This window comes from Glycine soja, chromosome 19, assembly GCF_004193775.1.
Source record: "Glycine soja cultivar W05 chromosome 19, ASM419377v2, whole genome shotgun sequence".
Lineage (NCBI taxonomy): Eukaryota > Viridiplantae > Streptophyta > Magnoliopsida > Fabales > Fabaceae > Glycine > Glycine soja.
In genome coordinates, this window is record NC_041020.1 from 48,716,696 (window position 1) to 48,736,355 (window position 19,660).

General features: G+C 30.5%; 2 protein-coding genes across 3 annotated transcripts; both read right to left on the reverse strand.

Moving 5' to 3' along the window:
- Window positions 1–1,485: 1,485 nt before the first annotated feature.
- On the reverse strand, window positions 1,486–3,131 carry LOC114397942 (NADPH-dependent aldehyde reductase 1, chloroplastic-like). The gene is made up of 4 exons (XM_028360020.1): window positions 2,915–3,131; window positions 2,428–2,807; window positions 1,752–2,113; window positions 1,486–1,669 (listed from the first exon to the last, which is right to left on the reverse strand). Exons 1-4 carry the CDS (start codon window positions 3,119–3,121, stop codon window positions 1,647–1,649), a joined length of 972 nt encoding a protein of 323 aa, XP_028215821.1. The 5' UTR covers window positions 3,122–3,131; the 3' UTR covers window positions 1,486–1,646.
- A 1,517-nt stretch (window positions 3,132–4,648) lies between these two features.
- Window positions 4,649–9,219, reverse strand: LOC114397941 (sugar transporter ERD6-like 5). Of its 2 annotated transcripts, XM_028360018.1 has the most exons (18): window positions 8,949–9,212; window positions 8,740–8,802; window positions 8,548–8,637; window positions 8,403–8,462; window positions 7,824–7,889; window positions 7,660–7,725; window positions 7,457–7,532; window positions 7,303–7,367; window positions 7,050–7,142; window positions 6,839–6,919; window positions 6,668–6,752; window positions 6,518–6,561; window positions 6,329–6,391; window positions 6,184–6,243; window positions 6,051–6,104; window positions 5,507–5,566; window positions 5,299–5,413; window positions 4,649–5,148 (listed from the first exon to the last, which is right to left on the reverse strand). In XM_028360018.1, exons 1-18 carry the CDS (start codon window positions 9,186–9,188, stop codon window positions 5,018–5,020), a joined length of 1,512 nt encoding a protein of 503 aa, XP_028215819.1. In that variant the 5' UTR covers window positions 9,189–9,212; the 3' UTR covers window positions 4,649–5,017. The 2 variants fall into 2 exon arrangements, with proteins under 2 accessions (XP_028215819.1, XP_028215820.1); XM_028360019.1 differs by lacking the exons at window positions 4,649–5,148; window positions 5,299–5,413 and adding an exon at window positions 5,725–5,788 and having other exon boundaries at window positions 5,520–5,566; window positions 8,949–9,219.
- Window positions 9,220–19,660: the final 10,441 nt, after the last annotated feature.

Consider the following 19,660-nt stretch of genomic DNA (forward strand, 5'->3'; position numbering starts at 1 on the left):
GTGGAAATTAGAATGGATTGGAAATCAAATTATTTTTCGACAATGGATTATTATATTATATTGCAATGTTTTTCCCTGCAAATATTCGATAACCTTTTAAGTCAGTCTTATTGGATTCAAATCACTAATCTCTTTTACTTGTATTGTTTCTTGTCTTCTCAATTAAAGTGTTTCTTCATTTGTTTTATGTTTAGTTTGAATAGTACATTAGCAAGGTGTTTTCATTTGAATGTTAAATTCTTTCTGCGCTATTATTGTTTTGATGTCATTTTGTATTTTGGAAGAACAACAGTCAAGCAAAATTGTCCCACATTTAAGGAATGCAATATTGTCGAGAAGATTGCTTTTTATTTAATGGGCTTAAATATGTTTAGTCTCTCAAATGTGAGTTATTTTTTTAGTCTTTGAAGATGTTTTTAAGTCTCTCAAATATGTAAAATACTCTTTTTTGTCCATCGGTAAAGTGAGCTAATTTATTTAATTCCTAAAAAGTATATTTTAAAATATAAAATGGAAAATCAAATTTTAGTAATCAAAAGTTGTTTGGGAATTTTTTATTTCATGTTTGATTCTGTAATGTATAAGGATAAAAAAGAATATTTTGTAAGTTTCAAGAATTAAAAATAATAATTTTAAATTTGGAGGATTAAATTTAATTTTAGAAGATAAAATATATTTGAGTTTATTTTATTTTAAAAAATTAAAAGTTAAGTGTAAAATATGTTAAATTAAGAATAAAATTAGATAAAAAAAAAGTAAAAAAAAAATTGAAAGCAAAATGTGCAATTAAGTCACTTTTATTAGTTAAACTAAATTATCCATTGATTATTTTAATAGCTTGTAGTCTTAAAGATGTAGTGGTAACTTATTTTATTTTTACTCGGGAATTAAAAAAATGTTCTCTCTCTTTTATCCTGTATTTTATTAAAGCTTTTTTTTTTTTTACATTTCTCAGATTTTTGCATTTAGCAAGGTAAATAAATTGTTTTGGTTTATTAAGATCCAGTTACGAGTACTTTCATCTGAAAATTTTAGCCTATATTTTTCAAAATCTTAATGATTTCTCTCGTCTTTACGTTTGTTGTCATACTTTAATTGGTTCAATTAGTGATCTTGTTATTCAAGTAGCGATTCAGTGAATTAATACCTAGACCAACTCAATAATCAAACCAATACTAGTGGTGAAAGTTTAAATAATTCAACCATTCTTGTAATAATGCATGGGAAAATCTTACCAATTAGATGATTATTCCTCAAATTTTCCCCGCCTCCCCTCGTGTGATTAATTGAATTTTACACTATCCTTACACTTATGATTATGACATGCTGGACACGACCACGAGAGGTACATTTGTATACCTCAAAAAATTTCCCTGCTTCGGCTTAAAACCTATCTTACAAATATTTATATGTATATATAATGCATGTACGGATACTTTAAAGTAGTATTTTATATTATTAGGATTATGCATTATTCGCAATCAATAAATGCAAACGCTTGCTTTCAACTAGAATATTCATCCATACACATGGGTACTTCGCTAATTAACTGCCATCCGTAACAAAGTGTTTACGTAGACAAGAACCACGTAAAATATATATATACTAGCTTCGATTAACGAGTATCGTTTATCTTTCATCATTCATCAAGTGTTCACAATGATTCCACCTGAAAGAAAAGAAAAATGAAAGAGTGAGAAAACCCCAACAAGGAACAAACGTGTGATGTGATTGTGGTGTATGTAAGTTACCGTTGGGGTGGAGGACTTGGCCCGTTATATAAGAGGAGCATATGTTGCTAGCAAGAAACACGTAAGAGGGAGCAACTTCAATAGGTTGGCCAGCTCTCTTCATTGGCGTCACATCGGAACCAAATCGAACAATTTCTTCCACCGTCAAACTAGCTACCTCTAACGGAGTCCAGATGGGTCCAGGTGCAACTCCGTTCACTCTTATTCCCTTGCTCACAAGCTGAAGCGCCAGGGAACGAGTAAACCCAACAATGGCACCCTTCGTGGAACTGTAGTCCACTAGTTTTGCGAATCCCTCGTATGCAGTCACTGATGTCGTGTTTATAATACTGCTTCCTTCCTTCATGTGCTTTAGGGCATGCCTATATATTATAAATAAATAGCTCATGGGTTGTGAATTATCTACCACCTTTATTAACAATTATTAATAATATTGGGAGTTACTTTTAATAAAGTCTCCCTTCTCACCCTACACTTTATATGATTTTGAATTCAAGACTTTATTTATGAGATGTGAACCCAGTTCTAGTATAAAACTAGAAACATGTTTGGTATAATGAAACTTATATTTAAATCAATTGATCAACATTGGTGATGTACTGAGACTAACTAATTAAAGTGAGACGGGGTTATGATTTAAGAATTAATAAATGTAAAATTGAAGGAGAGGAGATACTTAGTCATGAAGAAATAGGAGAAGATATTAGTTCGGAACACCATCTCGAGTCTTTTATCATCAATCTCTTCAAGTGAATCACTCTCGTACTGCACGGCTGCATTGTTGACCAGAATGTGGATGCTGCCATAAGCGTTGACCACCTGGTCCACCACTCTCTTGCAATTCTCTTCATAACCCAAATGATCAACCGCTACAGCCATTGGATCTTTGGCATCTTCAGTCTTAGCCTTTCTTATAATCTCAAGCGTGTCCCTTGCATCTATCTCCTCCTGCCCCTTAACGTAGGTGAAAATAACAGTAGCACCCTCTAATGAAAACAAGTTGCACACTGCTCGTCCAATTCCAGAGTCACCCCCAGTTACTACAGCTACCTTTCCCTAAAAAATATATAAATTAGATTTGAAGGAAATATATATAAATAAATAAGCATAAATACGTAGTTATAGATAACGGGAGGTAATTAATAATTAAATGTTATATATACATGAAGTTTATTTGATGGCTTGTAATCGGGGCTGTTGTATTGGGGTGGTGGATTCATGAGATACTCTTTGCCAGGCTGTGTGTCTTGCTTCTGGCGGGGAAACTGGTTTTCACCGGAAGCCATTCTCGTCAACAAGCTTTTGGAATTACTAAGAAGCCTGAAAATGTGGTTTTGGAAGCTGTTGCTTTTGAATCGAAAGGAAGACATGGAGATGCTTTATAACGAGTTAACGAAGGAGGTGGTGACATCCTATGAAGCACCAACACCGACACGGACACCGGACACGACACGGACACGGACACGTGAATACCTGTAATGTCCAAAATATAGAACGTAGTACGGGTGTCGTGTCGGTGTCGGACACTGACACGGACGCATGTCGGACACCGGACACGACGAAAGGCTGAAGTGTCCGTGCTTCATAGGTGACATCTTGTGTTGGTTTCTTGTACCGGAAGCATATCTTATACATATAGAATATAGATATATGTTTTGTTTAATTAGGAAAAGAATGAAAGAAAAAAGAGTAAAAAATATTATCAAGTTGTTTGATAAAAAAAAAAAACTTTTTCCTCTTATTTAATTGTGGTAAAGATAATTTAATATTGAGTTACGTGATCTTCCATCGTTCCTTTTACTCTCCTAAATGAAAAAAAAAAAAAAAAAAAAACAGTAAACCCTACATATTTCTTTTATGTTTTCGTTCACGCCAGTGACATACTAAATGAGAGAAAACAACTGATTTAAATTATTTTCCTTCTCTGTCCGTTCCCTTACGTTTCTCTCGTTCCAAACGTAGCAGTAGAAAATGAATGGCACACTGGACATTTATTTTAGGACATCCTTTATTGGTTATGCTATCTTTTTTATTTGGTTATCTATATCCTTTATTAGGCTTGGATCGCTTCCTTGTTAGTTTAGGATATGGTTATAATTAATTTTGGGACACGTATCGCACAATTCTTCCTTGGGTTGCGTTTTTTATTTGGAAGGCTATTCTTAAAAAATATGATTTGGTATACTTAAATTTTAAAATAATATTTTCGAAAGAGTAAAATCATTGTGTCACTTGTGTGCTTAGTAGAGGGAAAATAATAGAAAAAATAAATTGAGTATTTGTTTTTTTATTGTTAGAATTAAAAATAATATCAAAGAATTTCATGTATTTTACTTAACTAAATTGATTCTTTTGATTATAAATAGTTGATTTTTTTTTAATTGATTATCTATTTGATGATATATGTTTTCGGCCATTTAAACCACCACAACTGACAATTTCCAATTGTTTTTAGCCGTCACATAATGTCATTTGTATATATAGCTGAGTGTATTGTTTATTTTTACGCTATTTTGTGAAGAAATAAAAAAATGTGGTGTCTCACCTTTTCTATGTCTCTTCTTTCTTTATTTTCACTCTATCAAACAATCCACATTTATCATCTCTCTTCTATTCCCCCCCCCCCCCCCCCCCCCCCCCCCCTCCATATTTATTTTACTGCTACTAAACGGATATTGCAAGTCCATGATATAATTTTAAATATATGGTGTGCTCGTACTTGGAATTTCTGATCTGACTTTCATATTCTCCTCAATTTTGGACTGATTAAAAGACAATATATACAAAATAGAGAAACATGAGAAGAATGTCCCATGGTCGAAAGTAAAAGACAATATATAAGATAGATAATACGATTAAAAGATTGAGAAGAATGTAATGTGTAAAAAATTAAGACGTGAAAAATGAGAGGACTTTTATAGAGCACATTAACTTGCAATTTCATTTACGGAGTGAAACATGTCCCATGGCTGGGACACTAAGTTTAAAATCAAATATTCAAAGCTACATGTTACAGTCTCAAAAAAATATTAAAAAATAAATCTACATATTAAGTAGTATCTATATATAGTACAAACAATTAATTGTAAGGATATGTGTACATCACGAGTCTCAATAAAATTATTGTGATGCTTGCTGAATGTAATTTTCTTCATTCAGACTAACGTATGCATATCCCTTCTTTTTTCAATGACAAGCTTGTTTCACGAAGCCATCGTCAATATGCCATTTTGGAAATTTCTTACTGGGTTTATTATGCATGGAATTCATCTCTTAGAAGAATATGAATTCAGAGAAGCTTGAATTTCTTCTAGTGTACGGCCCTTGGTCTCTGGTACTAGTTTTGCTACGAATAGCACAGTGAAGCCACATATGCCAGAGAACATGAAGAAAGTTCCTGCCCAAACATACATATATAAATTTTATTCCATATATAAAATAAGGACTCATTACGTTTTTATTTTTCTTCACTATTTTCTTAAAACTTTTTCTCAACTTTTTTTTTTTTTATTTTTACCCTCAGGATCAAAATTAAATGATAACATACCTGCTGAACTCCAACTCATGAGGAAGTTAAAAGCATATGATATAATCCAGGAACACAACCAGCTAACCAAAGTCACAAGGCTTCCAGCAGAACCCTTCACGTTGATGGGAAATATCTGGAAAATAAAATATAACCATTCATCATGCTGATGATTTTTTGTGTTTGAATTTGTTATTTCCCGAGTTTAGGCATAGTTAGACAAAGCTACCTCAGACATTATAACCCACGGAATTGCTCCCATGCCTATAGAGTAAGATCCCACGTATACCTGGCCATTAAAAAAAAATTAATAGGAGAATCACTTTTGCCATGTTTGGAAATTTTGTTGAGAAGGAAGAAATCATGTTTGGAATGCAGAAGCCATAACTATGAAATGTGGAAATCACGTTCAAGATATGGAACCAAATGTTGGACTCAATACTTAACAGGAATTGGATTCTTATTGAGACTTCAGAGGCATCTTTCAAATGTTGAAACCAATTCTATGTCGCTAAGAAAAAATACAAGGCCAATGAAAAACTGAAAGAGTATGAGGCACATCATATAAGTCCAGCAAGAATTCAAAGACTTCACTAGATATGCCAGAAATACTAATATACGAAATTTCACTCAGTTGTGCTATTGTTACATAACAGATTATTAGCTAGGAGTTCCACATGACTCTTTCAGGGTCATAAAATATAGTAATGACACAATCCATTTAAGTTAAATTTATGAGATTTCACACTAGTGTATGAGTGCATGAACATTACCAATACACCCACTAGCGCCAAAATGGGACTAACTCCTTTCCACTTATGCAAGTCCTGCATCAGCAATCCTAATTATTCTTAGAAATTCATGCGAAAAACAACTTACTAGATCAGATTCTGTTATTAAAAGAACCTGCAAAACGAATGACAAGGCTGCCAGGAAGCATCCTACGCATGTTCCCACTGCAGACACCTGTATGAGAATAAAACTTTTGGATTCAGAACTTTCAAAACACTGCAAAAATGTAGAGTAGGAACAATGGTCCAAACTTTTTTACCAGCAAAAGTGGTCGTCTTCCAGATTTATCCATTAAAAGTACTCCTATAGTTGTCATTGGAATCTATAAAGACAAATGACGGAATGGTATGAAAAACAAGAATGAAAGGTACACTCATCAAAGCATCCATCTTATTATACAGAATTAAGCACAGAGAAATGATGCAATCATGTGAAGAAAATTAAGAACCTTAACGGCAACAATTGCTATTGTTCCAATACTTTCTGAAAACCCTGTCATGGATAAGAGTTTTTGCTTTTGTGTGAAATCCGATATTATCATATTCATTTTCTTACTTGCCATACGATGGATAAGGCATAAAAAAGGAGCTGCACATACCAGAAGATATAAATATAGAGTTTGCATAAAAAACAATGCCATTAATCCCTCCAAACTGTTGCAGTATCATCAAGCCAACTCCTACCTAACCAACCAAGTAACTAAATAAGATAAGAGCCCTGCAAAAAGTTAAGATGGACCATATGAATAGGGATGATTTAGAATGCTCACGGTAAGTGACTTCAAATATTGCATTTGAAATAAGCCAATGATGCTAGCTTCTGTTTGCTTTTGAAAGGCTTCTGTATGATCCTACAAATAAAGGTACAATGCAAAATATGATAGATTATACTGAGGTATCTTCCTTTTTTATTTCCCTTCTTTTGCATCCAAGATTGTAACTCAAGTGTAACATCCTAATGAACAAAAACTAGTTACATACTCTGATTTCAGTGGCCTCTTGATAAACATCAGCATTCTTCCCCCTGAGGCGCTGTAAAGCAGAATCACTCTCTTTCAAGCGACCAGCCTTAGCCTGCAGAAGATTGCAAGTATCACTCAAGATATTTTGTCCAATGACATGTCTTGACTCCAATAATTTGATAAAAGTGATGAAAAGGATCAATTCCTAGTGTGAGCAGTGTCCAACATGAGCAGCCAATACAATAAAATTACCAAAGCTATGAACGACTCACCAGCCACCTAGGAGAATCAGGGATGAAGGGAAGACTCAGAAGCTGCACAAGACACGGAATAATTCCTGAGACAAAGACAAAAAACAAGAGTTACATGGAGCCTTTTTTTTTTTAATTTGGTTTGTGAAAAGAACACAAGAAAGAAGAATATTACCTATTGTAGCCAAGATCCGCCAATTCACATATGCTCCAATAAGATAAGTTAATGACATCCCACAACAAATCATTAACTGTCAAAATAAGACCAAATAGGGATTTTAAATAAGCCTATAAATGACATAGTAAAACATAAGTGCTATGGTATATACAATAAGAGTAAAATGATACTAAGATTGAATCATTCTAGTATTGCTTTACCTGATGAACTGCAGTGAATGCCCCTCGAAGATTCTTGGGTGTTATTTCTGCTACATAAACTGGTACCTAATATACAAAGGAAACTATGTAGTATGAGTATTTCTTGAGTGACTGAATATCATTTGAACTGCAATCATAACATATAGCACAGTCACAAAATTTACCACATAAGATAGAAGGCCAATCCCACATCCTACCAACAGTCTTCCAACATAAAGCCACCAAGCAACCTTCAAAAAACACCAAATTTTAGACATCAACAACTGAACTTGAGGAAAACCCATGGGATGAAGACATTCAACTAATAGAATCATAGTGGTTCAGTCGCTCAGGGTCTTCTGTCCTTACCCCTTACTATATCCATTACTTCATTGTGCTTATAATACCAGGGCCGGTTTAAATACTTTTTTAATCCCTCCAAATATATCAGTTTTTCACTTTTAATTCCTATAGTTTTTGTCTTTTGTTTATCATCCATGTAATGTCCAAACCTTTTGTTTGTAATCATTCCCATAAAAAAGGTATTTAAGCCTACCAAGGCATGTACTTTAAGTACTCAATAGTAAAATGCATTCTTTCCATGAATGTCTTTCTCCCCTACCTTGAAATATAGTTAAGTATTTTCCTCTTTAGGAAAGGTTACCACCACTTCAAGATTCCAAGTTTTCAGATATATTCCACTATTACTAAGCGTGCAACTTTAGATAAATTTGGGAATGAAGTGGAAGAAATGAATGGGAAACCTTTGAGAATGTTATGGCAAGCCATCCCAAGATGCAGAAAACCTGGGAGAATCCCATGGCCTGCACAGCAAAAAGCAGAATAACCAAAGGTCAACAACAACAACAACATTGAAACCAGAATTAATGCGGCGAGGCTATGACTTACAACTCGACGACCAGCATAATCAGCTATTCTACCACTCACAACGGCACCAATCATGGCTCCAATCGTCAATATTGAACCAAAAATTGAGTACTACAAAAGTACAAATAGTTCAAACAAAAGTGATGAGTGATGACCAATAAATAATAGAACAAGGTGTAATAAATGTAAGAAAAGAAAAGGGGGGGTTGAAACCTGGGCCACTCCGAGATTGAGGTCACGCATGATTGCAGATTGAGTAGGTGATGAATACCCAATCTGCAAAATTACCAGTGGTCATTTTGAGTTAGAGTTTAATTTCTTTTACACATTTTAGATTACGAAACAATCAGAAATGATCTTAACTTAAGAAATATGTTTGGGAGAAGAAAAAAGCATGAAGATAGATAGAAATAGAAACTAACAGCAGAGCCAAAAACGTAAGAACCAAAAACAGCGACGAGGGTAGTGATTATAAGAGTAGTTGGTATGGAAGAAGAAGAAGGGCCTTTGCCCTGAGAGTCAACGGCATCATTGGGACCGTAACTTGTGGGGAGAAGAGGACTTGAGAAATCGGTTTTGTTGTCCATGCTTTGCGTTCTATGAAAAGCAAAGCAGAGGAAGGAAGGTTTTAAAACACTTAGTTGGTCAATGGCGTTGACCATAATTACATGACATTCAGATCAAAGATTTGGATGCGGAATCAGTGTCGTGTTTCCAACAAACAAACTTCGCACTTTTCAAATCTTTTCTCTTTTTTTTTTCTTTCATTTTGTGGCGTGCGCGTGACACTTGCGGGTTCGATATTAAATTTTAAAATAAAAGTTTTATGATGATGTGCACAGTTATGTTATCCATAATTTTTTTTTACGTTTTCTTATAATTTCTACGGTAAATATTTTTTATTTTAATTTTTTAATCAATAAAAACACATATTAACAAGACCCTAAAATATATAATCTTTTAATTGTAAAAAAATACTTACTATATTTTTTTATACTAATAATCGTTCAAAATGTTAAAACATTTTTAAAAATGACAGTGGGAAAGCTATATCAACTTTAATTGCAATTAACGGTAGATAACATTAATTCCAATTTTTTTTGGAGAAATATTATCAAGTTTAAGATTTTTTTTATTAAGAAGAATCAAAAGAGTGTTAGAAATTTATAATTACTCACACATCAACCAATTAAACTACATTCTTTTTTACGTTTTCAACTTAAAAATAAGGAAATAAAAAAAAAGGAAAAATACCGTATCAACTTGCAAAGATAAGGAAATAAAATAAGGGACAACGTTAAAAACTCTGAAATCATTAATAAAAGAAAAAAACTTTGAAATCGTGCTGAATATGCGTGTCATGCTTAGCCAAAACTTTAAAAATGTTTATAATTTAACTTAATAAAAGACCCAAGTCCATGTAATGACATGTGCTGCGTCCTTAAACTTGTGTTGTGACGCTATGGGCGTTGTTAAATAAATAAAAAATACAATGTACTACTATTAAAAAAATACTACTCCTAATAAGTAACATGTTTTTATATCTATTTTTTACTTTTTTAAAATTTGTCCTATTTGAATTCTAGTCTAACAGCCGCCAACAGGGCGGCGGCACTAATTTTCTGATTTCTACACATTGACATGATTTTGGAGAGGGACGAATGTGACAAAAAAATAAAAATAATTTGTGTCTTAATTAATTTTTTAGTTAAAAAAGATATTTTTTTAAAAATATGTTCCATAATTAAAAACATGTTTTTATGTATATTTTCCTTTAAGCATTCAATACAAATATGTTTTGGTTGTGTTTTCTAGAATTTGAAAAAGTTGGATTGATCATTTTTTATTTAAATAAATAATCATTTTAATCTTTAAATATATAAGTTAGTGATTATTTAATTCAAAAAAAAGTATTTAATTTTTGAATGTCTAAATTATACGATAATAGTTCGTCATTAAGTTTATGATATCATTTTGTTATTAAAATATAATATTTAAAGACTAATTTGATAATAAATTATTTTTAAAACTAATATTATATTATGTTATAAAAATTAAAGATTAAATTTTTATTAAATTTTATGTAAAATATAATTGTCACATTTTTATATATTCAATGATTAAATTAAAATTTTTAATCTTTTAAGAATTAAATTTTTATTGAATTATCCGTTCACATACTAAAATGATCCCTTTTATATTTTTTTATTCAGTTGATATTTTTGTACTAGGAGACAGAAAATTGTGACTTTTTTGGTGAATATATAAAAATATTAAATTGTGACTTCATAATTTAATATAACAGTAAACTTAATTTTTCCATACAGAATTATATTTTTATATGCTACAATCATTTAAAATATTTAATATATATATATATATATATATATATATATATATATATATAAATTTATATAAAAAAAGTAAAATCCTAGTTACATACACAATATTACATGTGCATAGGAGTTTAGTCTTTTGTTGAAAACTGAATTTTTGTTATCTTTAATGTTTGGATAAGTTAAAATTTAGGGATGGAAAGAGTTTTGAAGAAAACAAGAAGACGACGTTGAAGCATAATCACCAAAAAAAAAATTAAAAATTTTTCCTTTTGATTTTTGTATTAAAGGTTTGTAAATCCTTTTTGTTGTTCTCTTCAACTATGGGTCTAGGTCATCAACCCCCTTAGGGCTGGCTTACAAACAATTAGAGCAACATTTTTCAAACAGTTAGTGTAGGAGTATAAAAACTAGGAGGATTTTGTGCCATCCCATGAAACCTTACAAGATATCAGTGTAATTTATTTCAACAATTAATATATGAATTGTTTAAGAGTTTACAAAAAAATAATTAAAAAAGTGAGATGAGTTCCCTTGATTTTTCCTAAATTCACAGATGAGATGAAAATGAGTTGACTCTAATTTATTTGTTATCCCCATCTCCCTATATCTGACCCTGAATCCATGCTGCATTTTGTGGGATTAGACTTGTAGGCCAAGCCTTTATTTGAAGCCTATAACATTAAGGACCTTGTTGATCCTTCTCTGGGTGATCATTATGATCGGGAACAAATGGATCGTGTTGTTTTGACTGCATCTCTGTGTTGAGAAGTATCTTTTCTTACGTCCCGGAATGAGTCAGGCAAGTATATGCAACCTAAAATGTTGCATTACTGTAATTATAGTGAAAATAAACTAAGATATTGCAGGTTACTGTAATTATTTATGTTTTTCAGTTAACTTGTTTAAATTAAATATCATAGAGGATTACAAAGTATTAACCTTTTTTTTATTATGCTGACTTTGCTTTAAAGAGAAGATTTATCACATTTTCGCTGTTGGCTGCAGGTTGCAATACTGCTAAGAGGTGATGACTTTGTGTTGGAACGGAGGAGTCACTAGATGCTAAATAACACAACTCAAGAATCTATCTAAGTGATCTCAATCGAGATAAGAAGGTTGCCTTAGGTTCTTGAGAACTAAGGACACCATATTCAAAACCTTGAGTTGTGTTACATGGCTAAATAGTATTTGATTGTAGGATAGAAAATAATAGAAATCAAAGATGAGAGAGATCGAAGATGAGAGGTTAAAGTCCTCTCCCTCTAATTTTTGTCTCGCTTTTAATATTAGGGGATTATGCTTTCCCTCTTTCTTTCCTAGAATCAAAGAGTCCAGTAACTTCCATCTTATAGCATTTGAAAGTCAATAGAAATAAACTCTCTTGGACTTGTTGATTTAATGGAAGAGAAAAGACGGGATGATCGATAGACTTACATTAAGTTCTTTGTTATCAAAATTTAAAATTAAATTATGAAAAGTTGATGATCTCTCCAACTCCTCTTTTTATAGATGTCAAAATGGACAAAAAGTTCTACTAATTAAATTTTTTAAAATTGGGTTAAAAATCTCAATTCAATTCACAAGAATTAAAAAATAAATAAATATTAAAAAGATAGATGACTCATAAGTTGACCTATTAAACAAATAAAAATATATAAACCATTCAAACATAAACATGGTTTGACAAATATTTTCTAGAAGTTATCATCAAGATAATAGTTCACAAAATATTACGTCCAACAAAACAATATTTAACCATTCAATGTATAAAACATTTTAAAAAAATAACGAGTTAGGGTTGAATTATATAATTCAACTTACCTTGTTTTCTTCTTTCTCTGACCTACACAGATACACTTCGCGCCTCTCACATGTCCCGCATTTGGATGTTATTAATTTCTTCGCATGCATTCACATTTTTTTTCTTTTGCATATATATCATTTTTATTTTCATTAAAATTGTATTGCCCACCGTGCAAAGCATGAAGATAGTTCTAGTTCTATATATTCTTCTTAAGTATGACGGTTAACAAATAATTTTCTATACGAAAAAAATAATGGAAAAGATTAATTAATCCTATAATGATGTAAATCTGTTTTTCTTTTTGCATATAAACAGGGCCAAAGGCCCAAGATGTCATTTTTTTAAATTTGAAGAAAATTATTTCTTAACAAATATATGTGATCTATAACAGAAAATATTAATTTGGGCAATCTTAAAAATTATTAAAGTAAATTTTTTCAACAAAGTTTTTTTTAACATACATGAGGGTATAAGTCTATGTGTGTGTTTTATTGGACTCTTTGATTTTAGGGAAGAAAAAGAGAAAAATAAATTCTCTAATATTAAAAGCAAGACTAAAATTGGAGGGAGAGGACTTTAATCTCTCATTTTCCCACATATTCCATATCATTCAATCAAATAATATTTAGACAAGTAACACAACCAAAGATTTGGAGTGTGATATCTTTAGTTTTCAAAAATCCATGGTAACCTGCTTATGTCGAGTCGACTGAGATCATTTAGATAATTTGTTGAGTTGTATTATTGAGTATCTTGTTATTTTTCTGAGTATGTTCCAACACAAAATCATCACCTCCTAGTAGTATTGTATAGCTAAAGAAACAAAAAGATTGTACAAAAAAGATGATGTAGGTGAAAACCACATGTAAGCACCATTACTTAATTAAAAAAAACTATTTCTTAACAATAAAAAAAGTAATTTTTAAAATCTATAAGCGAATGAAGATCAAAAGTATTATAAATCTCAAAATTGGACATTAAAACCTCAATACTTCACAATACAAAACCGATAAAATAGAAAAATTCCAAAGTGAAAAATTATAAACTTGTTGGAATTTTAATCTTTATTTTAGTATTATTTATTCTTCATGTGAAAACCAACAAATTCACATATACATATCCTAAAATAATTTATCAAAGTGTTATTTATAACATGCTTGATTATTAAAGATTAAAATAAATACTTGGATCCATTGTCCACATTCTAAAAATAATGGCACATACAAACCTATAAATTGAAAAAGTAACCGCGACTGAAAAATTAAAAGCCATCCAAGAAATCAAAATGTAATTCTAGAAAGTCATAAAGTGAAAATTCACCAAATTAGAAACCAAAATCATATATACAAACACAATAACGACCTCCATTTTCATTTGCACCTTCATGGGAGGGTGATGCAGTGGAGGAGGAAGTTGAAAGGAGAGTGAATGAATTGACAGGGGGAAACGATGGAAGGGAGAATGGAAGGGGAAGGTGAAACTGAACTAAGAGAAAAGTATTATAGGGTAGGCATCAACTTTCATAAAATTTATGAGAAAGGGTGTCAGTTCTAAGCGTTATATTGGGAAAGTCATTAATATTTTTATTAGAGAATTGAATTTAAAGCTTTTAATGGGATACAATTTATGGTAGGCACTAACTTGAGAGAAAAGCCTTATGGTAGGCATCAACTTTCATAAAATTTATGAGAAAAAGGGTGTCAGTGCTAAGCATTATACTGTGATAGTCATATTTTTAATAGTTAATTGAATTTAAATATTTTAATGGGATATACAGGGGGAGGGTGAGACTCAATTGAGAAAAAAATTATATGGGATAGACACCAACTTTCACAACATTTATGTGAAAATGGTGTAAGTTCAAGGCGTTATATATTGTGGTAATCATATTTTTAATAGTGAATTGAATTTAAAAGTGATATTAACAGTAATTTGTGATTAAATAGTAATGTAAATTTGTTTTAGACTATTATTAATACATCACCATCAAACCTTGTTAATTAACTCAAAAAGTTGAATTGGACGGAGACTCATCAAAGAGGATAAGAGGATGCAAGATACATGCTCAACAACGATACCCATAGTTGCCAGTGGCCACAATAGTCTTAATCCCAGATCCAAGAAATTCCCAATGCGATAGCGCTATAGCGCCTCTATGACAGCTATTTAACAATACTTATCCTTAGCCCTTATCATAGGGGAAAAACCGCAAAATGTGAACATTTTTTTAAAGAATTAATAATGTATAAAAATAATTTTTCAAAGCTTGCATGAGTATCGGGAATGAGAATGCATATTTTCAAGTTCTCTTTCACAAAATAAGTAGCTTTACAAACCTTGAAACAATATTTTCTTAATTAAAAAGTAAGAAATTAGAATGTAAAAACAATTGACTGTGTGTATATTTCTCTGCATTTGTGTTGACTCTATAGTCTCACGAAGACAGGCAATTTTCGCCTTTCTAATCTTATTCGTTATCAAGATTAAGATATTAGTCCTCATCAAAAAAAGATTAAGATATTAGCTTAATTAATCCTTTTTCCGACTTTACATGACATTGAAAATGTTCCATTCCTAGAAAGAAGCCACTGGCAAATTGACATTCTTCGTTTGGCCCATGTTTGAAAATTTTCTCATAAAGCAAAAACATGTGATCGATTTGATGCCTCAATTTGAATTTTTAGACCACTATTGCTTTGTTTGCACTTTGTAGTTCTAGTCAATTTCAATAATCAATAACCGTAATCTTAAAGAAAGAGGGATGGCCAAGGCCATAATAATACTCTTATCTGTGGAAATAGGATCTTTTTCTTTCTTGGTATACTTTTGGGCATCTGAAGTGACTTGTGGAGGCAATGTCATGTGAATACAAAATTGAAAATAGTGTTAGTGATCCAGAATTTTTGTTAATTGTTTACATTTAATTTAGGTACCAAAAATTTTTTATTTAGAAATGTTACATTCTTCCAATAATATTTCAGATTTTTATAAGAGTTTAACAGGTGTGAGTGGTTTGAACTCAATCAGTAAACTCTTCTAATTTAATTCAGCTCATTAGATTTTTATGAAATAAATTGAATAACGGATTTAAAGTTTTGGATCAACCAAAACCCAACCAAACTTTCATATAATTAAATTATTAAAATAAAAACTTTGAATTAAGCATATTTCATTTTCAAGATAATACATTTTTATCTTAACATAATATATTATTTTAGATTTTATCTTTTCATGTTTATTTTAAGATAATACATTTTTTTATGAATAGTTCTATAAGTATATATTTATGATTTATTATTTTATCTATTTATTATATGAATATTTTATAATTTTTAAAAATATCCTTACTATTTTTAAATTTGAGGATTTTTTTAATATTTTTCCAAAACTTAAAAGAGGTGACCTTTTTTAATGATACAATCCTATAACCAACTCAATTCAAACCAATTATAATTAGATTGATTTAGATTGAATTGATAAAATAAAAAAGATAAATCTAATTCAATCAAACTCAATTAAATTTAATTGTATTGGGTTGAAAAATATATAAAATTCAACCCAATCCAAGTCACTTGCACCCTAACTAACTGTAAGTCTAAGGTATAATTTTATAAAATTATTTAATTATACTCACCGTGATAATTATTTTAAAGTCAATAAATTTATCGTATATGATGAATTATGATTAGATGATTATATAAATCTTTTTTACATATATAGTTTATAATTACTTTTCTCTTCTTTTTATACTTTAAAAATAATACATATTTTTTTAGTTTTACACTAAATCCCTTTATATATGATAAATTTATAGACTTTTACATTAATCAATTTAAAAATTATGTGAAAGAAGATGATTTATAATTAAATACCGGTAACTAGGAGCTTAGGCCACTAGAACGCTTCTCTTATATAGTAGTCTCAGCCTCTCAGGGACATGCCCAGAAGAAACTGCTGGTGTCAGGTTTTCGGGAATTGAATCAGGATTGTCTTGTGCCAGAACTGATTGCACTAAGAGAAGAAAGCCAGTTGTTTATTCCCATTCCCTTTAAGTCAGGGATTCGTTTAAAGCCTTTAATTTTGATATCAGATTAAGAGTAAAACAGTTTTACTGTAAATGTATAACCATTAAACTTATCTTCCCGTGGCAAGGTGCAGTAATAGCTTAAAACCTATCAAATAATGGTTCCACAGTGGTTGTTGTCCCCACTGGCATGGATTGGCATGAAGTCCATGACAAAGGGGTGGTCCCTTTGGAAGTGTTAAAAATATCCAATTATTGACTAACATCATGTTGCACAGCTTTTATTCCACTTATGCTACCTCCAAATCCAATTTGGAATAGTAGTTGTATGAGAAAATAGACAAGGTACAGCTTTGTACCGTCGCATGAATACCAACGCCAAGGAACCATGTTCTTTTGCTTCTGTTCACTAGTCATTTTACTCGTTGATATATATGTGAATGTGACTGATGGTGCTCAAACAGACAGCTCGTGCTTACTCAAGCACGCGGCAACATGCCAGTATATTCATGCCACCATTACTCAAACATTTCTCAATCTCTCACCTTAAATCAATCTTAACAAAATATTTGTTGGCTAAAACTTATTAGAGGAGTCCTATTCTTAGCAACATATTTCTTTTTTTTTATATATATATAGAAATTATATGTATCTTCTACGAGAATCAAGGAGGAATTTTGTCTAAATAAGGTGGTTAATTTTAATGGAATTTCTTTGTCCGAGATACCTTGCTTGAGAGATTCGAATACAATTTTATTTGGACCAATTACATATTCTGTATTTTACCCATTTTTTATTATAAATTAAAATTTATCAAAGAGTTTATATTAGAAGAAGTATATCTCTAACACTTTTTTTTTATTATAAACTGACATTTGTTAGAGTGTACGTGTATTAGAAGAAACGTATCAAAAGTACACACTCTTTCTTTAAAAAATCATCTGTAAGTCTCGTTAATTAATGATTAAGTTGATTTTCTAAGCCTTATATTTTAAATGGGTGTTTTATAAATAGTGTGTAAAAAAAACAGGGTAAGTTGGTAGTATTTTTCTCTCCCACCTTAGCCTCTGACACATGCAAATGCAACTCAGTTTGAAGTAGAATATAATCCAGTCACGCCAAAATTGTGAAGAAACGAGATGCTGTAGGTCCTGTACCAGTGGCACCAAGTATGTTTCCAGTAAAAAAAAATACTGGCAGATTGGAAAACATCATAAATTAAAATTTGAGTTATGTGAATAGAAAATGTTGGAGTGTCAAATGTCAATAGCCTCCCCCACAACATATATCATAAAATTAGCCATGCTTTGCAATAACTTCACCCCCATATATTTAAGTTAATTTTTCTCTACTCACTACATAAAACATTTTATACGTTGCTTAGGGCATTTTTTTCTGTTACATCTTCTTTAATTAATATAATGATGAGTAGATGTTTTATTTAAATTTCTATAATATATATTAAATAGAAGTTATTATTATTTTGAAAAAGCATCCGCACACAATATCATCTAAACAGAAAACTTAATAAAAAATATATAAAAAAATCATCTAAGTTTCATCCAAACCAAAATATCTTTAAGGAACCCTTTGTAGCAATAGTTCATAAATAATTAAATATTGTCATCAATTATCTGTCTTTGAGTCTAAATTTTCTTTGCCATTTTTTGCATGTCCGGAAAAAATGAAAATTGCCCCGTATAGTTGATGATATGATGTCTCCGCGTGGTGAGCTAATAGTGGAGTTTTATCTTATAGAAAGTCTTTTATAGACACTACTCACTCTGTTACTTCTTATGTATTTCATTTAAGAGAGTCTGTATAATAAATTTTACAATTAAGAAATAAAGCGAAACAAGTTTTAAATATAATAAATGATGTGAAAGAAAGAGATATATACATCGAAAGAAAAATTGTTGTGTAAATTTTTAAATTTTTTCATTTAAAAATTAATGCGTATAATTTTTTTTGTCGAAAATTATACATCATTCTTTTTTTTTTGGGTACATATCTATATTAACCCTCATGTATAATATGTATTCCCATTACTGCACTGACCATTTTGTTGGTAGTTTTTCTAGAAACGTATTTTTAAATTTTAAAATATATAATATTTGTAAATATTAAAATATATAAAAAAAAACGTGGTAATATTTTCAGAAATTAAAAATAATTAACTTTCGTCCAACAGCTAAAAAATAATTATAAATAGAAAGATATGCTTATCTTTAGCAAGAATTTACAGGTTGGTAGGAAGTGAGAGGTCCTCAGTTTGAAAATGCCACTACCCCAACAGACAAGATAGCACCTTGGGTCTAGGTAAGGTATTAAAATTAACTAATTTTAAACAAAATAATAGAGGGTGGCAATATCAAATTAGAGAAGGGAAAGGTGAGACAGGCAATAATTTCTGAATTAAAAAGATGGAAAGACGATTGGATCATGTGTGTTGGATACGTCATTGTATTAAGGTTTTGTTAATGAGGGTATTGGTTTAAAAACGTAATAAATTAAAAAAAATCAAATTAGTATAAAAAATATTGAAAATATCAAATATCATATTTTTATGTTTTTTAATTTCTTAATAAATATCATATTTTTAAAAAATTATGATTATCATTCTATTAAAATATAATAGTATATGTTATTAGATGGAAAAGTAACAGAAGGGTCTAACTTATTGATTTAGTAAAATGTGTCCATTATTATAAAGTTTTAACTTTTTTAGTTCTTACAAATTAAAACAATATAAAAAGTAACTCTCTTTGTAATTAATGGTCAAATTTTTTTGTGCATGGAATGCATCAATGGTTGTAGTTATTGACACGCTATACCTATTAAAAACCCCTCTATTTTATTTTGGGAAATGCTAATGCACTCATCCTCTCTTCTCTTTTTAATATGAGCATATTAGCAACTAATATCATAAATTTTGAAAAAATAATAATAAAATTATTTATTATAATA

Bases quoted from the DNA above. Each gene is read 5' to 3' on its own strand.
- LOC114397942 (XM_028360020.1), bottom strand. From the start codon at position 3,121: ATGTCTTCCTTTCGATTCAAAAGCAACAGCTTCCAAAACCACATTTTC. The intron at 2,808-2,914 runs GTATATATAACA...TATATTTTTTAG, and splicing joins AGCCATCAAATAAACTTCAT to GGAAAGGTAGCTGTAGTAAC. The intron at 2,114-2,427 runs GTATCTCCTCTC...TATAATATATAG, and splicing joins TCCTATTTCTTCATGACTAA to GCATGCCCTAAAGCACATGA.
- LOC114397941 (XM_028360018.1), bottom strand. From the start codon at position 9,188: ATGGTCAACGCCATTGACCAACTAAGTGTTTTAAAACCTTCCTTCCTC. The intron at 6,244-6,328 runs GTAAAAAAGTTT...ATTCTCATACAG, and splicing joins GAAGACGACCACTTTTGCTG to GTGTCTGCAGTGGGAACATG. The intron at 5,149-5,298 runs GTATGTTATCAT...ATGTTTGGGCAG, and splicing joins CATGAGTTGGAGTTCAGCAG to GAACTTTCTTCATGTTCTCT.